Source organism: Rhinopithecus bieti, unplaced genomic scaffold (genome assembly GCF_001698545.2).
Source record: "Rhinopithecus bieti isolate Rb0 unplaced genomic scaffold, ASM169854v2 scaffold_77034, whole genome shotgun sequence".
NCBI classification, from domain to species: domain Eukaryota; kingdom Metazoa; phylum Chordata; class Mammalia; order Primates; family Cercopithecidae; genus Rhinopithecus; species Rhinopithecus bieti.
This window is the reverse complement of record NW_016828477.1, coordinates 44,985-60,464: the sequence shown is the minus strand read 5'-3', so window position 1 is coordinate 60,464 and position 15,480 is coordinate 44,985. Positions and strand designations below refer to the sequence as shown.

General features: G+C 47.5%; 1 protein-coding gene across 1 annotated transcript; it reads left to right on the top strand.

The window, feature by feature from the left end:
- Positions 1-3,937: 3,937 nt before the first annotated feature.
- On the top strand, positions 3,938-12,819 carry MAGED1 (MAGE family member D1). Its single transcript, XM_017864546.1, has 13 exons — positions 3,938-4,110; positions 4,625-4,705; positions 5,406-6,113; positions 6,762-7,430; positions 7,558-7,621; positions 7,847-7,926; positions 8,093-8,184; positions 8,412-8,491; positions 8,583-8,625; positions 8,879-8,941; positions 10,639-10,753; positions 12,018-12,403; positions 12,611-12,819. Exons 2-12 carry the CDS (start codon positions 4,661-4,663, stop codon positions 12,393-12,395), a joined length of 2,337 nt encoding a protein of 778 aa, XP_017720035.1. The 5' UTR covers positions 3,938-4,110; positions 4,625-4,660; the 3' UTR covers positions 12,396-12,403; positions 12,611-12,819.
- The last annotated feature ends 2,661 nt before the right edge of the window (positions 12,820-15,480 follow it).

Genomic DNA, 15,480 nt, shown 5'->3' with positions numbered 1-15,480 from the left:
AAAAAAAAAAAAAAAAAAAAATCATGCCATATGTATTAGCTGGTTGGATACCATTGCTGCTGCTACTGAACAATGGGCACTGGATGTTAGCCCCGCTGCTAATGCTGTCCCTAGAAGCTGGATTTTCTTGTGGCTGCTGCTCCCACCACCACAGCTATGGCAATGAATTCCATCACTGCATATTTGAATCACTCCTTTGAGACAGTGTTAGGTCTAAGTCATAACTGTGCAGTGAAAGAGTTGACTCAGCAGGTCTGCAATGTTTAAACCCTGTGCTTTCCAAAAAACGGTCTTTTGCAAAGAATGCTTTGGCTCTTGACCAGCTTTTGGGAGATAATCTGTAAGCCCTTGGAGTATCTTGCCTGATCAGAGTGTCTTTGTTTACTGTGGCCTTGGCCCACACTGGATAGTTTATGCTAACAGTGTGATTTGCGGTGTGAGCCTTGGGCTGAGAGATACTAGTTTAACCTCTGCATGGGCTAGAGACTGAATAACTAAGGTCAACCACACAGGTGCTCCATGCCTATCTGACTGAACCCCAAAAACAACTCTGGGCACCAAGGCTTGGGTAAACTTCCTTGGTTGACAGTATGTCATACATATTAAACACATCATTGTTGGGGGAATTAAGCACTGGCCATACAACTCCATTGGGAGAGTACAACTGAAAAGTTGTGCCTGGTCTCTCCTGAATTTTCCCTATGCACTTTTTACTTTTGCTGATTTGAATCTGTATCCTTTCACTGTAATAAACAATAGCCATAACACTTTCCCTGAGTTATCCGAGTCCTTCTAGCAAATCATTGAATCTGAGGATGGCCTTCAGGAGCTTGCTACACTGGTAAATCCTAGATCACATACTCTTAGCTGCCAAGGGCATGTGAAGAAGTGAATATCTGGCCTTTGTGGCTTTTACAGTTGGAACTGTTACACAAGAATGTATATGACCTTAACTAAAATGTTAAAAATCGAAATACGTCTGGCCCCAAGGGTTTTCAGTAAGGATCTATAAAGCTATATAAAGAACTCCTAAAAGTCAGTAAGACAGACAACCCAGATGAAAAACAGGTAAAAGACACAAGCATATTACAAAATAAATCTAATATGTTCATTTATGTATAAAAGTGTGTTCTACCACGTTGCTTATCAGAAATATAAATTAAAACCATAAAGAGATACCAATAAATACACATAAGATTGGCAAAAAAATTGATAAAGTCTTGTAGCATATGTCTGTCTTACTCCTGGGCTTCTGGTGTCACGGAAATAAAAACAAACATTCATTATTAAAGTATAAGAATATACGTACAAGTATTTTTATTGCAATGTTGTTGTATGTGCCATGCTCCCCACAAAAATCCTGGAACTAAAATGGATTCCATCCATGGGGGAATGGTTGAATACATTGTGGTACATTCTTACCATGAAATATTATGCAGTCATTTAAAAGAACAAATCAGAGGTAGACTGTTGTCAAATAAGATAATTCAGTCACATAAAAGTTCATGTAATCTTAAATTTGTAAAAATAAAACACTTTTGAGTATGGAGGGATATCAAATGGTGTTAAAAACAAGTGTTTGACAGGAGAAGGTAGAATTGAAAGAAAGTGGGAAGCAGTAAGGAAAAGAATGCAGTTTAAGGTCTGGCATATATAACACATCATTTATGTAACAATATATATTTGCGTAAAGTATGAAAAGATAGCACCAAATCTAAGCAATTGCCCAAGGTGATGAGATTTAGAGTGATGTTTATTTAATTTCTAAAATATTTAGGCAGTGTTTGAATGCATAGTGATTAATATGCATTATTTGTATAATGAGGAAAATAAGTGAATTGATCACAGGAAAATTGCCTCTCAGGTTTCTTGCTTTAGCAATGGGATGGAGAGTGATTCATTCATTTAACAAATATTTATTGAGGATATAAAAATGTGCCAGGCATGGGTCTAGGCGCTGGGGAAACAACAATGAATAAAACAAAAATCTATCTCCCTAAGAGGTTTACACTCTAAATGGGAGAGAAAAGCATAACTAGAGGAGAAACACTGTTGGTGGGAAGGAGGAGGTGTATGAAGGAATTGGTTTGGGACCTGTTAATTTAGAGAATACTGAGAGATATCCATTTGGAGAAGTGAGGTAGGTAGTTACTATGGATCTAGAATTCACAGGGCAAGTCATAACTGAAGATACAGATATGGAAACAGCATAGAAAATTGTTGTTTCCGACCTCCTTTCCTGAGTCTGATCACGTCTCACTGCAGACACTTTACAGAGGAAGTGCTGAGGAAAAACAGGCAGCTGACAGAGGAGGTTGCTATGCAACAGATTAGGAAAGTCATCCAGCCAGGCAGAACTGATGTTGGCCCTTGGGGACCAAATGCTGCAGTCCTTCCTAGCATTAGCTTCCTTTCATGTGCAGGCTTCTGGCATGAGTTGATGCCAGAACAAATGTGAACTGCACAAAGATCTGTCTTGAATTTTGGAAATGTACCAGTTTAATTTGAGTCACCTCACATCTGTATTTAATTTTCTGCCTTTTTGAGTTTCTCCAGTTATCCTGGAAGCATAGCAGCGTGTGTGTTCTTGGGTAGGACCCACTTGCTGTGCATTCCACTTTGCACATTGAGAAACCGGGCTCAGAGAATTGAGTGACCTGAGCGGGCTCACAAAGCTGGAGACAGACAGGCTGGGCACTCCATCCCCGGAATTCTGAAGCCCAGCCCAGTTTCTCTCGGTAAGACCACAGCTGCCCCAGGCCCCAGGCCTGAAAGGAACCAGGGCTTGCCATGGCTCAGACACACAGGTCTGATTGTCCTGGCTGCTCCAGTGGGCACCAGAAGGCCTCAGGGACAGTGTGATTGTATCCCTGATAAGGAAGAGGTCTGACGTTCTGAGCACAGAGTGGACCCCAAGGAGCAATTTCCACACCTGGATGGACCCACATAGGGCAGGGGGGAGGGTGGGGGCCTCTGCTTGTGTCCTCCTAAATGCAGAGCATGAGCTTGGGCCTCCTAGAACACAAACTTTGCTTGTTTAGGACAAATGGGGTGCCGTGGTCTGTTGCTCAAATGGAGGAGGGAGGGGTACCCTTAGTCCCCAGGGCAGCATGAGCAGAACGTGGGTTTTGGAGTCAGGAAGACCCAGACCCAAATTTTGCATTTTGTTTCCTGGCTCTGTGGCCTTGTCTAGTTTATGCAATGTATATGTGCCTCATCTTCCTGATCTGTAAAATGGGGGTGCTGACATTCACCTCCCAGGGCTGCTGTGACGGGAAGACAAGTCCCAGCACAAATCCTGCTGTGATGTACAAGCTGTGCCCTTCCCTCCTTTCCTCCCCCAACACACACAAAATGAGTCCATCACCGGAGCTGCATAAAGAACAGGGAAGAAACTAACGTTCTTTCTGCGTCTGGGAGCTTGTGGGGGCGGGCAGGGGGTGGGGAGAAATCATGGAGTCACGTGGCAGCCACAGACTTACTACTACTACTTTGTTAGCTCCAATAGTGTATCCTCTCAGGCCATTCCGTTTCCTCAGCAGAGGTCTAACACTTGTTGCAATTAGAGACCCCCACACAGAGACCTAAGCGTGCTGGGCAAGGGGGTGGAGATGCAAGCCGACCTGACAGGAGGGGCCTTGAGTAGGGGAGGGACGGAATAGAGACGCATTGCGGAAAAGGTAGGGGGCCGGTGTGTGGGGCAAGGGGTGTGACCAAGAGGCACAGCGCATCTGTTGGGGGAGGGGGCGTAGAGGAAGGGGAGGTGCTGTTGTATAGTGTCGACCTGGTTGGTGGTGGGGTGGTGTGTTGGCAAAGGGGGCGGGACCGCCTTTCAGCGCACATGCGCATCATGGTCTCCGGGACGAAGCTTTTGTTGGGAAAGGAGGCGGGACTGACTTTGGCTGTTCAGTGTTTGCGCATGCGCGTAACGTCCTGAGGCGGTGGGTGGTATATTAGGCGAAGAGGCGGGGTCGCCCAAGCTGCCGCGCTGGCATTTTCTCCTGGACAAGGAGAGAGTGCGGCTGCTGAGAGCCGAGCGCAGCAATCCCGATCCTCTGAGTCGTGAAGAAGGGAGGCAGCGAGGGGGTTGGGGTTGGGGCCTGAGGCAAGGTGAGAATTAGCCCCAGACAGGGCATCTGCCCCTGGTGCGGGCCCCATTTTGTTTTATCCCGATCCCTTCACCCTGGATTCTGAATCCCTTTCCACCCCCCAAGCCCCAATTTACATGCCCCTCCCGATCCTTCCTGATTCAAAACCCCTGTCCGATCCCTCCCATCGTTCGAAATCCTCAGATTCCTTGACCTCGATCTGTACTGTTAGATGATTCCTCCTGACTCAAAACCTCCATGCAACTTCCCAAATGCGAATCCCAACCCAACCGCACCCCTCCCCCGCGAATTCAGAACTCATCTGCTTCCCGAACCCCGATTTGAAGCATCTCCCTGTCAGTAGCTTCTCGGGGTTCAGAACCTGCATCTGGACGCCCATTCACTTTTCCCGCTCCGATCCGTTCCTCCTCACATTCACCTTATCCGCCCGCACAATCAGACCACAGTCATCCCCCTCCCAATTCGGTCCTTCGTATTTGCCCTCTGTAGTATAACGCCCTGCCCCTCTCCCACAGCCCCCAGGCTCCGCTCTTGCCAGAGGGACAGGAGCCATGGCTCAGAAAATGGACTGTGGTGCGGGCCTCCTCGGCTTCCAGGTGAGATCTCCACTCCCCACCCCAGCATTTCCCCAGCCGACAGTCACCCCTCCCCGCGGGCCTCTTTGGTTTCCCAAACGCCAGGGTCTGGTTTGGCCCTCTTTAGTGACTAGACTCCGTGGGCCTTTCGAATTCCCATCGTTTATCGAAGGTGGGGGGAGGGGCGTCTCTTTTCAGCCATCAGTCCCTGCTCAGAGAGAGGGGAGACCCTGTTAGTAGTCAGGGCAATCTGCCCAGAGAATGCGGGGTGGGTAAGGAACCATTTTTTTTTCCAGAGTCCTAACGCTTGTAGAGCAGTCTGTCACCCCCTCCCCCAGCCTCCTGCCTCCACCCTCCCTCTCTCTGCATTCCCCACTCAGTGCGACCCCCCTTATTCTCAACTCCGCGATCCACCTCCCGTCCTGAGCTGCTGCTGCATGCCTCTCAGAGCGTCCCTGGCTCCTGTTCCTGCCCACTCTCCGCACACCTCCCCACCCCTCATTTTGCCCCTGCCCTACTCCATCCCTGCCACATGTTTAGTACTCGCCCCGCCCCCATCGCACCTTGCGGGCCCCCTAGATCTCTGCCTCAGCCCCCCTGTTTTTGCACCCACCACCCGCCTGCAGCTCCCCTGTTGCGCTGCCACCCGGGCTCCCTATTCCCACCCCACCTCCTGCCTCAGAGGCCCAGAGATTTAATTTTTCCCCTCCTGTGTTTGCAGGCTGAGGCCTCTGTAGAAGACAGCGCCTTGCTTATGCAGACCTTGATGGAGGCCATCCAGATCTCAGAGGCTCCACCTACTAACCAGGCCACCGCAGCTGCTAGTCCCCAGAGTTCACAGCCCCCAACTGCCAATGAGATGGCTGACATTCAGGTTTCAGCAGCTGCCGCTAGGCCTAAGTCAGCCTTTAAAGTCCAGAATGCCACCACAAAAGGCCCAAATGGTGTCTATGATTTCTCTCAGGCTCATAATGCCAAGGACGTGCCCAACACGCAGCCCAAGGCAGCCTTTAAGTCCCAAAATGCCACCCCAAAGGGTCCAAATGCTGCCTATGATTTTTCCCAGGCAGCAACCACTGGTGAGTTAGCTGCTAACAAGTCTGAGATGGCCTTTAAGGCCCAGAATGCCACTACTAAAGTGGGCCCAAATGCCACCTACAATTTCTCTCAGTCTCTCAATGCCAATGACCTGGCCAACAGCAGGCCTAAGACCCCCTTCAAGGCTTGGAATGATACCACTAAGTCCCCAACAGCTGATACCCAGACCCAGAATATAAATCAGGCCAAAATGGCCACTTCCCAGGCTGACATAGAGACCGACCCAGGTATCTCTGAACCTGACGGTGCAACTGCACAGACATCAGCAGATGGTTCCCAGGCTCAGAATCTGGAGTCCCGGACAATAATTCGGGGCAAGAGGACCCGCAAGGTGAGATCCCTGCTAGCTTCACTTTGCTTTAGGGCTCTCTTCTTTCTTCTCTGAGGGTGTTCGTTTGTTCTAAACAAAACAATGTGTGTAACTGTATTCAGCTAGGCTATAGGGCATTTGAAGAGAATGTTTATTCCTGTCCTCCAGGTGTTCACAAACTGATGGGGAGATAATACGTGGGCACAAATAATATATACAAACTGTACGTAATTCAGTTTACATTTTGTTAGTAACCACCGTGTGTTAAGCCTTGAGCTAGGCACATTCACACAGGTTGTCTCATAAAATCTTAAAGGCACCTCCTACCAGGTAGGGATCACAGTCCCAATTTTACAGAGAAGGAAATTAAGTAGCAGAGAGGTGAAGTGACTTCAGTGATTTGTTCAGGGTGGTACAGACAGAGCCAGTGGTGGACATAGGAAGAGGAGAAGCCTCAGTCCCCATCTTTGGGTTGCTCCTGACCTGGTTCGGAGATGAAACTCCTGCCTGGAAGACAGTGAAAGACAAACCCAGGACTCAGGGTGACCAATGGCTAGTGGGTCAGGCTGTCACGACAGGTGAGGGTTTAGAGGGCATTCCTGGAATAGATAAGGTGAGGACACAGAACCCACTGGTGATTCTGAACTTTTCTTCTCTCTGATGATACAGATTAATAACTTGAATGTTGAAGAGAACAGCAGTGGGGATCAGAGGCGGGCCCCACTGGCTGCAGGGACCTGGAGGTCTGCACCAGTTCCAGTGACCACTCAGAACCCACCTGGCGCACCCCCCAACGTGCTCTGGCAGACGCCATTGGCTTGGCAGAACCCCTCAGGCTGGCAAAACCAGACAGCCAGGCAGACCCCACCAGCACGTCAGAGCCCTCCAGCTAGGCAGACCCCACCAGCCTGGCAGAACCCAGTTGCTTGGCAGAACCCAGTGATCTGGCCAAACCCAGTAATCTGGCAGAACCCAGTGATCTGGCCAAACCCCATTGTCTGGCCTGGCCCTGTTGTCTGGCCGAATCCACTGGCCTGGCAGAATCCACCTGGATGGCAGACCCCACCTGGATGGCAGACCCCACCGGGCTGGCAGGGTCCTCCAGACTGGCAAGGTCCTCCTGAGTGGCCGCTACCACCCGACTGGCCACTGCCACCCGATTGGCCACTTCCCACTGACTGGCCACTACCACCTGACTGGATCCCCGCTGATTGGCCAATTCCACCTGATTGGCAGAACCTGCGCCCCTCGCCTAACCTGCGCCCTTCCCCCAATTCGCGTGCCTCACAGAACCCGGGTGCTGCACAGCCCCGAGATGTGGCCCTTCTTCAGGAAAGAGTAAGAGCTGTAACTCCCCAGTCACTTTTCCCCTCTCTTACTCTTCTCTGTCACCCTCTCATCTATAATTCAGCCAAGTTTTTTGTAAATATCTTATAAGTTTAATGATTTCCTTTTTCCCTCCCAGGCAAATAAGTTGGTCAAGTATTTGATGCTTAAGGACTACACAAAGGTGCCCATCAAGCGCTCAGGTAGGCATCCAGTGTCCCCTCCCCAAGCTCTACCCTTCCCTTCACTCCATGCTCTGTTGGTGTTCTTCTGCTTGCATGACCCTTCCCTTTCTGTCCCCTCCTTTCCGTGGTTGGTTCTTTTTACCCTTGAGGATCTTGACTGTGCTACCCACAGCAGGGCTGGCCAAGGGACTGCTGCTCTGTGGCCTCCGCTCGGCTCAGATGGCTCCCTCCTCTCTCCTACAGAAATGCTGAGAGATATCATCCGTGAATACACTGATGTTTATCCAGAAATCATTGAACGTGCATGCTTTGTCCTAGAGAAGGTGAGAAGGCAGCCCTGGGGGACAGGAATAATGGGGAAAGTTGATTTCAAAGATTCATGGGGTTCCTACTGGGAGTTTAGGGCAAGTCTCAGGGAGGTGAGTGTCTGCCTATGGGTAGCTTATGCTAGATGTTGTAATTTCATGGTCTGTTTTCTTGTCCCTGTAGAAATTTGGGATTCAGCTGAAAGAAATTGACAAAGAAGAACACCTGTATATTCTCATCAGTACCCCCGAGTCCCTGGCTGGCATACTGGGAACGTAAGATGGGAAAGAAGGTGGAACATGGCCTTTCTCAGTGGTGCTTTCTTTCCAGGAGTTTCACATAGATCAGGGTCCAGGGTTCAGGGTCACATAGCAGGTCATGGGCAGAGCTGGGGTATAATTCTCCCCTAGCTGAGGAATATTGGGGAGGCTAGATGGGTAAGCTGGTTGGCGTCTCTCATGCAAATGGCTGCTGAAAATATATTCTTTCTATATTCCCTTAGGACCAAAGACACACCCAAGCTCGGTCTCCTCTTGGTGATTCTGGGTGTCATCTTCATGAATGGCAACCGTGCCAGTGAGGGTGAGTGGCTGGACCTGCAGCTGGGGGTTGGCCACAGCCTGATTTCCATGCTTATTTTCCGTCCCTTGTCTCCCCTTGCCTCCCATTGCAGCTGTCCTCTGGGAGGCACTACGCAAGATGGGACTGCGTCCTGGGTATGATTGGGCTCTCTCATCTCTTACCTGTTTGTACCATCCTTTGGCAACAGTGGATGGTCCCAGGATTGCATTAACCTGGGGGTCTGGAGGGTTTGGTTTGGGGATGTTCAGAGCCCAAAGATGTGACCTGGGTGCATAGGGGAACAGTTCTGAACTCTCTGCCTCTTTTCTCATCTCTGACCTCTGTTCTGGAAAGCTCTTTGGGCATGGTAATAGCCTCTGATTGTGGGTTTCCTTTTTTTACCTTCAGGGTGAGACATCCCCTCCTTGGAGATCTAAGGAAACTTCTCACCTACGAGTTTGTAAAGCAGAAGTAAGTGATGCCTAAGGGGCTTTTCCTGCTCCCTATGATTCTGCCTGTGTGCTGGTCAGCTTTAGAAAGCCCTTCCTGGACAGGTACAATGGCTCATGCCTGTAATACCAGCACTTTGGGAGGCTCAGGTGGGCAGATCACTTGAGCCCAGGAATTCAAGACCAGCCTGGGAAACATAACGAAACCCCATCTCTACAAAAAATACAAAGATTAGTCAGTCGTGGTGACATGCACCTGTAGTCCCAGCTACTTGGGAGGCTGAGGTAGGGGAGAATCATCTGAGCCCAGTAAGTTGAGGCTGCAGTGAGTTGTGATCATGCCACTGCACTCCAACCTGGGCAACAGAGCAAGACCCTGTCTCAAAAAAATAAAAGAAAGCCCTTCTCAAGCTCATTTCTTACACTGTACCTGTGCATTTGTGTTTCTGTGCATACAGAAACATGTATGTCTTCAGGAGTATTTATTGCATATACTCCTCATGGTTATATTCTTTCTTTCTTCCTTCCCTCCTTCCTTCCTTCCTTCCTTCCTTCCTTCTTTCCTTTCTTTTCCTTCCTTCCTTCCTTCCTTCCTTCCTTCCTTCCTTCCTTCCTTCCTTCCTTCCTTCCTTCTTTCCTTTTCTTTTCTTTTCTTTTCTTTTTTCTTTTTTTTCTTTTCTTTTCTTTTCTTCTTTGAGACGGAGTTTCACTCTTGTTGCCCAGGCTGGAGTGCAATGGCATGATCTTGGCTCACTGCAACCTCTGCCTCCTGGGTTCAAGCGATTCTCCTGCTTCAGCCTCCCGAGTAGCTGGGATTACAGGCATGCACCACCACGCCCGGCTAATTTTGTCTTCTTAGTAGAGACGGAGTTTCTGCATGTTAGACTGGTCTCGAACTCCCAACCTCAGGTGATGCTCCTGCCTCGGCCTCCAAAAGTGCTGGGATTACAGGCATGGGCCACCGTACCCAGGGAATTCTTTTGTTTGCTTTTTTCGATACTGAGTCTCACTCTGTTGCCCATCCTGGAGTGCAGTGGCGCAATCTTGGCTCGCTTGAACTTCCACCTCCTAGGTTCAAGCAATTCTCGTGCCTCAGCCTCCTGAGTAACTGGGACTTCAGGTGCCTGCCACCATGCCTGGCTGTTTTTGTATTTTTAGTAGAGGTGGGACTTCACCATGTTGGCCAGGCTGGTCTCAAACTCCTGACCTCAAGCAATTCACCCACCTCTGCCTCCCAAAGTGCTGGGATTACAGGTGTGAGCCACCGTGTCCAGCCAGAATTCTTCTAATTTTTCTACTTTTCTAAGTAGTTGTCTTGCAAGTGAAACCCATCCACCATCCCCACAGTAGACATTCCCAAGGCTGGGCCAGGCTGACACTTTTGCACTACATTGTAATCATTTCAATGGACCTCTGTGGCTCACTGACAAGATTACAAGAATCTGGAGCTAGAGCTGAGGCAGAAGGAGTGAAATCAAATGTTGTCCTTTCTGTGACCCTGTACAAGCCTCGCCTGCAGCTCTAAGTGAGTGCTTAGTGTTCTAGTGCAGGAATTCAAGGCTTGATGATTAAGGGGTAAATACCCTGATGGTGTTCAGGAATGAGCCTGAGGGGAGTTGCTATTTGAAATCTGATGTTAAAAAATGTAGGATTATTTTTCATTATTGGACTACCATTCTGCCTGGGTAGGTAGACACAAAGACTGTTTTGCTCTTTCAGATACCTGGACTACAGACGAGTGCCCAACAGCAACCCCCCGGAGTATGAGTTCCTCTGGGGCCTCCGTTCCTACCATGAGACTAGCAAGATGAAAGTGCTGAGATTCATTGCAGAGGTAATGGAGGAACTGTTCCAGCATTGATAGGTCAAGGGATGAAGTCTCGCTGGCTGGGAAAGGTCCAGGGTAGGAATGAGATCCTAGGTATGGCACATGGTAGGTGCTGCATTGCTGGTGGTATTTGTTGTTGTTGTTAGGTAAACTTAACATGTATTAGTGCTAACATATGTTAATATATTAGCTAATACAATCATGAGTTTGTTTTGGGTTTTTTTTTTTTTAGGTTTTAAAGTATTTTATTTTTTCCCAACTTTACTAAAGTATAATTGACAAAAATTGTATATATTTATGGTGTACAATGTAATTTTTAAGTATTTTGTTTTGTTTTATTTATTTATTTTCTCCTGAGATGGAGTTTTGCTGTGTTGCCCAGGCTAGAGTGCAGTGGCGCGATTTTGGCTCACTGCAACCTCTACCTCCCAGGTTCAAGCGATTCTTGTGCCTCAGCCTCCCAAGTATCTGGGATTACAGGCACGTGCCACCACCATGCCTGGCTAAATTTTTATTTTTCTATTAGAGACAGGGTTTCGCCATGTTAGCCAGGTTGGTCTCGATCTCCTGACCTCAAGTGATCTGCCTGCCTCAGCCTCCCGAAGTGTTGGGATTACAGGCGTGAGCCACCGTACCCAGCACATTCTTTTATTTTTAATTGACTAATAAAAAGTATATATATTTATGGGGTACAGTATGATGTTTTGATAATAGATGTCACGTACATTGCGGAATGATTACATCAAGCTAGTTAACTCTCCGTAGCCTCATATACTTGACATTTTTTTTTTTTTGTGATGAGAACATTTAAAATGTACTCTTTTAGCAATTTTAAATAAACAACACATTATTATTAACTATAGTCATCATGCTATACGGTCAATCTCCAGAACATATTCTTCTTATCTAACTGAAATTTTGTACCTTTTAACCAATATTTCCCCATTCCTCCTGACCCCAGGCCCTGGAAACTATCATTCTACTCTCTGCTTCTATGAGTTAGACCTTTTTAGGTTCCATGTATAAGTGAAGTCACGCAGTATTTGTCTTTCTGTGTCTGACTTATTTCACTTAGCATAATGTCATCCAGCATCATCCATGTTGTTGCAAATGGCAGAATTTCCTTCTTTTTAAAGGCTGAATAGTATTTCACTGTGTGTGTGTGTATCACATTTTCCTCATCCCTTCATCCATTGATGGACACGTAGGTTGATTCTGTATCTTGGCTATTGTAAATAGATTTTGTTTTGTTTTCTATTCCTCATCTCAGGTTCAGAAAAGAGACCCTCGTGACTGGACTGCACAGTTCATGGAGGCTGCCGATGAGGCCTTGGATGCTCTGGATGCTGCTGCAGCTGAGGCCGAAGCCCGGGCTGAAGCAAGAACCCGCATGGGAATTGGAGATGAGGCTGTGTCTGGGCCCTGGAGCTGGGATGATATTGAATTTGAGCTGCTGACCTGGGATGAGGAAGGAGATTTTGGAGATCCCTGGTCCAGAATTCCATTTACTTTCTGGGCCAGATACCACCAGAATGCCCGCTCCAGATTTCCTCAGACCTTTGCTGGTCCCATTATTGGTCCTGGTGGTACAGCCAGTGCCAACTTTGCTGCCAACTTTGGTGCCATTGGTTTCTTCTGGGTTGAGTGAGATGTTGGGTAGGTACATCACTTTGGATTGGGCAGTTAGGGTCTCTGGGGGATATAGGGTCCATGGGATTGTATTTATGTGCATGAACTAGGAGTCTTAGGAAACTCATTGTAGGGAGATGAGGAAAGTATGGGGCAGCACTCTTTGGTGTGTATATTCCTTGTTATTTGATATATATCATTGATTTTTTTACTTTTTCTTTCTTATGTTCACAGATATTGCTATCAATCGCAATAGTCTTTCCCCTGTGTGAGGCTGAAGCCTCAGATTCCTTCTAAACACAGCTATCTAGAGAGCCACATCCTGTTGACTGAAAGTGGCATGCAAGATAAATTTATTTGCTGTTCCTTGTCTACTGCTTTTTTTCCCCTTGTGTGCTGTCAAGTTTTGGTATCAGAAATAAACATTGAAATTGCAAAGTGAATTAGATGTGCTGTCTGCTTCTTTTTTTCCCCTATATTTGGGGAGCGAGCAACATGTTTATGTGGGAGAGACAGGACCTCAGCTCTAGTTTGAAGGGGGTAGATCAGCTTTCAGCAGGTGGAAATATGGGAAGATCCAGCTACTGGATTGGGATACAAAGGCAGGATCAGTGAACACGAGACCCAAGAACTTGTATAGTTTATTCAATAAATATCACTTAAGTGATTCTCATGTGAGATATGCTGCTAGGTGTCCTGGAGTGACATTGCGAGAAGTTGCATAGTGAGAAGGGATATAGGTGCTCAGACAGTTGCACTTAAGAACACAGAGGAGGTGGAACTCCAGGTGATGATAAAGTCCAGAGAGTAGGTAGTTGAAGGGGACAGAAGGTGACTATTCTGGAGATAAGGGGTCCATGGCCTGTGATTCTAGGGTGTTGGTTATACAACCCATGTGGAAAGTGAAATAACTCCAGGAGGGCAGCAGGAGTAGGAGCAGAGAATACTATGAGTTAGATGCCAGAGTCTCCTCTGTGAGAAGGAAGATATACCCCTAGTCTCATTGCTCATAAAGGGATGGGCTCACGGGCATTCCTCCCCATCTCTGGAAATGCTGCCCTGGAGCCTGTCCCTCTAGGAGACCCTCACAATCTTCCCGCTTGCACAGGACCGGGGCTGCCTCATCGAGACAGGATTGTATGGACAGTGAAGGAGGCTTCACAATGGCCTCTTCTCTCCTGCAGGGAGAAAGAGAAGCCTTTGTTACCTCAAGAACAAGAATTACAAAGTAAGACAAAGCTCCATGCACAGCCTTTGACTGTGACTGTGAGCAGGAACTTGGCTTGAGCTGCCGAGTTCTATGCTGGAAGCTAGGCTCTCCCACTGAGGACAAAATTAGGTCTAGGCCATAACTTCCTTAGGTGCTTGGTGGTATCTGGACATGTGGACAAGGGCAGAGACAGGAGCTCCTGGGGCAGAAAAAGGAGCAAAGGCAATTTGGCCTCCTGGGAAGGGTTTGGTAGTGGGTAGGGATGGTGTCCATTGCTTCCTTAAGTTCCTGAGTGATGTCCACATTCTGAGGAGAGAGCCCAGGATAAATAGGAAGGAGACAGCAGTGCAGGGCCCTAGTGCCTCCCCTGCCTCTTGTCCTCATTGTCAGGCTCTCCTCTTTCAGCCAGGCCTGGATCCTGACCCTCAGGTAGGCCTGGGGGAAATCTCAGCCTGAGGCCTTTTTGGCAGGGATTGCGCCAGCCCTGCATCTCCATGATGAGGTCTGGGCTGTAGTTCCTGCATTTCTGGGTGGTGGTTTTTCCACCTTTTGATGCAAAACAGCCAGACTTGGTGGGGTTGGTGCAGTCTTTCTGTGAAGGTGCTTCCACCATGTGCTGTGTCCACAGCCAGCTTGGGCAACAGAGTCCCCCACCTACCTCAGCCTTCTCCTGGTGTGTGTTTACAGCCTCCACATTCAGGTGGATGGACATCAGTCTCATCTGTGTAATATTGATGTAGCTCTGTGGATCCTCCAAGCCATGTTAGGTGCTGAAGAGGTGGAAGAGTCCTGGGGCCACTGCCTTGGGTGGTCAGTGCCAGGCAAAGTTTACCTGGAGGACAATGTGGTTGTGGCAACACCAGGAGTGTGGAAGATCACGTGGGAGTTTTAGGGAACCTGAAGAAGGAGGAGGGTGCATCTTTGGGGTTTGGGGCTGCATCTTTGGGGTCTGGGGCTGACAGAGGATGCCTAATGCCTGTGGAAGCTCCCTTAGCTTCATCCCTATGGACTGCACCTTACTCCAGGCTTCAGTAGGCCATTCTGCTCTGTGCACACCCCAGAATAGGTTTGATTCTGTCCCTTCCCTGCTTATGAAATTCTTGTGTAATTTGCACAATTGGCAAAATCAGAACAAAGTATTTAGATTTAGATTAGACAGCAATATTATATTAATGTTAGTGGCCTTATTTTGATTTTATTATTTTTTTCTGTAAGAGAGTGTCTTTGTAATTTAGTCTCCAAATATTTATGAAAGTGTGTGTGCGTGTTCACATACATAGAGAGAGAGAAGGATGGAGAGACAAAAGACATTGGGCGGTTAGGGTCTCTGGGGGATATAGGGTCCAAGAAGTTGTATTTATGTGTATGAGCTAGGAGTCTTAAGAAACTCACTGTAAGGAGGTGAGGAAAGTATGGGGCAGCACTCTTTGGTATGTATATTCCTTATTATTTGATATATATCATTGATTTTTTAACTTTTTCTTTCTTATGTTTACAGATGCTGCTATCAATCGCAATAGTCTTTCCCCTGTGTGAGGCTGAAGCCTCAGATTCCCTCTAAACACACTGTCTAGAGCGCCGCATCCTATTGACTGAAAGTGGCATGCAAGATAAATTTATTTGCTGTTCCTTGTCTACCACTTTTTTCCCCTTGTGTGCCCCCCAAATGTGATAAAATGTTAACATTGAAGAGTCTAGGTTAAGTGTAAACAGGAATTTTTTAAACTAGTTTTGCAACTTTTTTTGTAAGTCTTCACTTATATCAGAATAAAAATTTAAATTTAAAAAGCATTTTTATTTTTACAAATATTCACTGAAGTTCATCTGACTAGCATGTACTACACACACTTCTTTTTTTTATCACCAAATGCTCACTTCCTTTTAATCATTATTA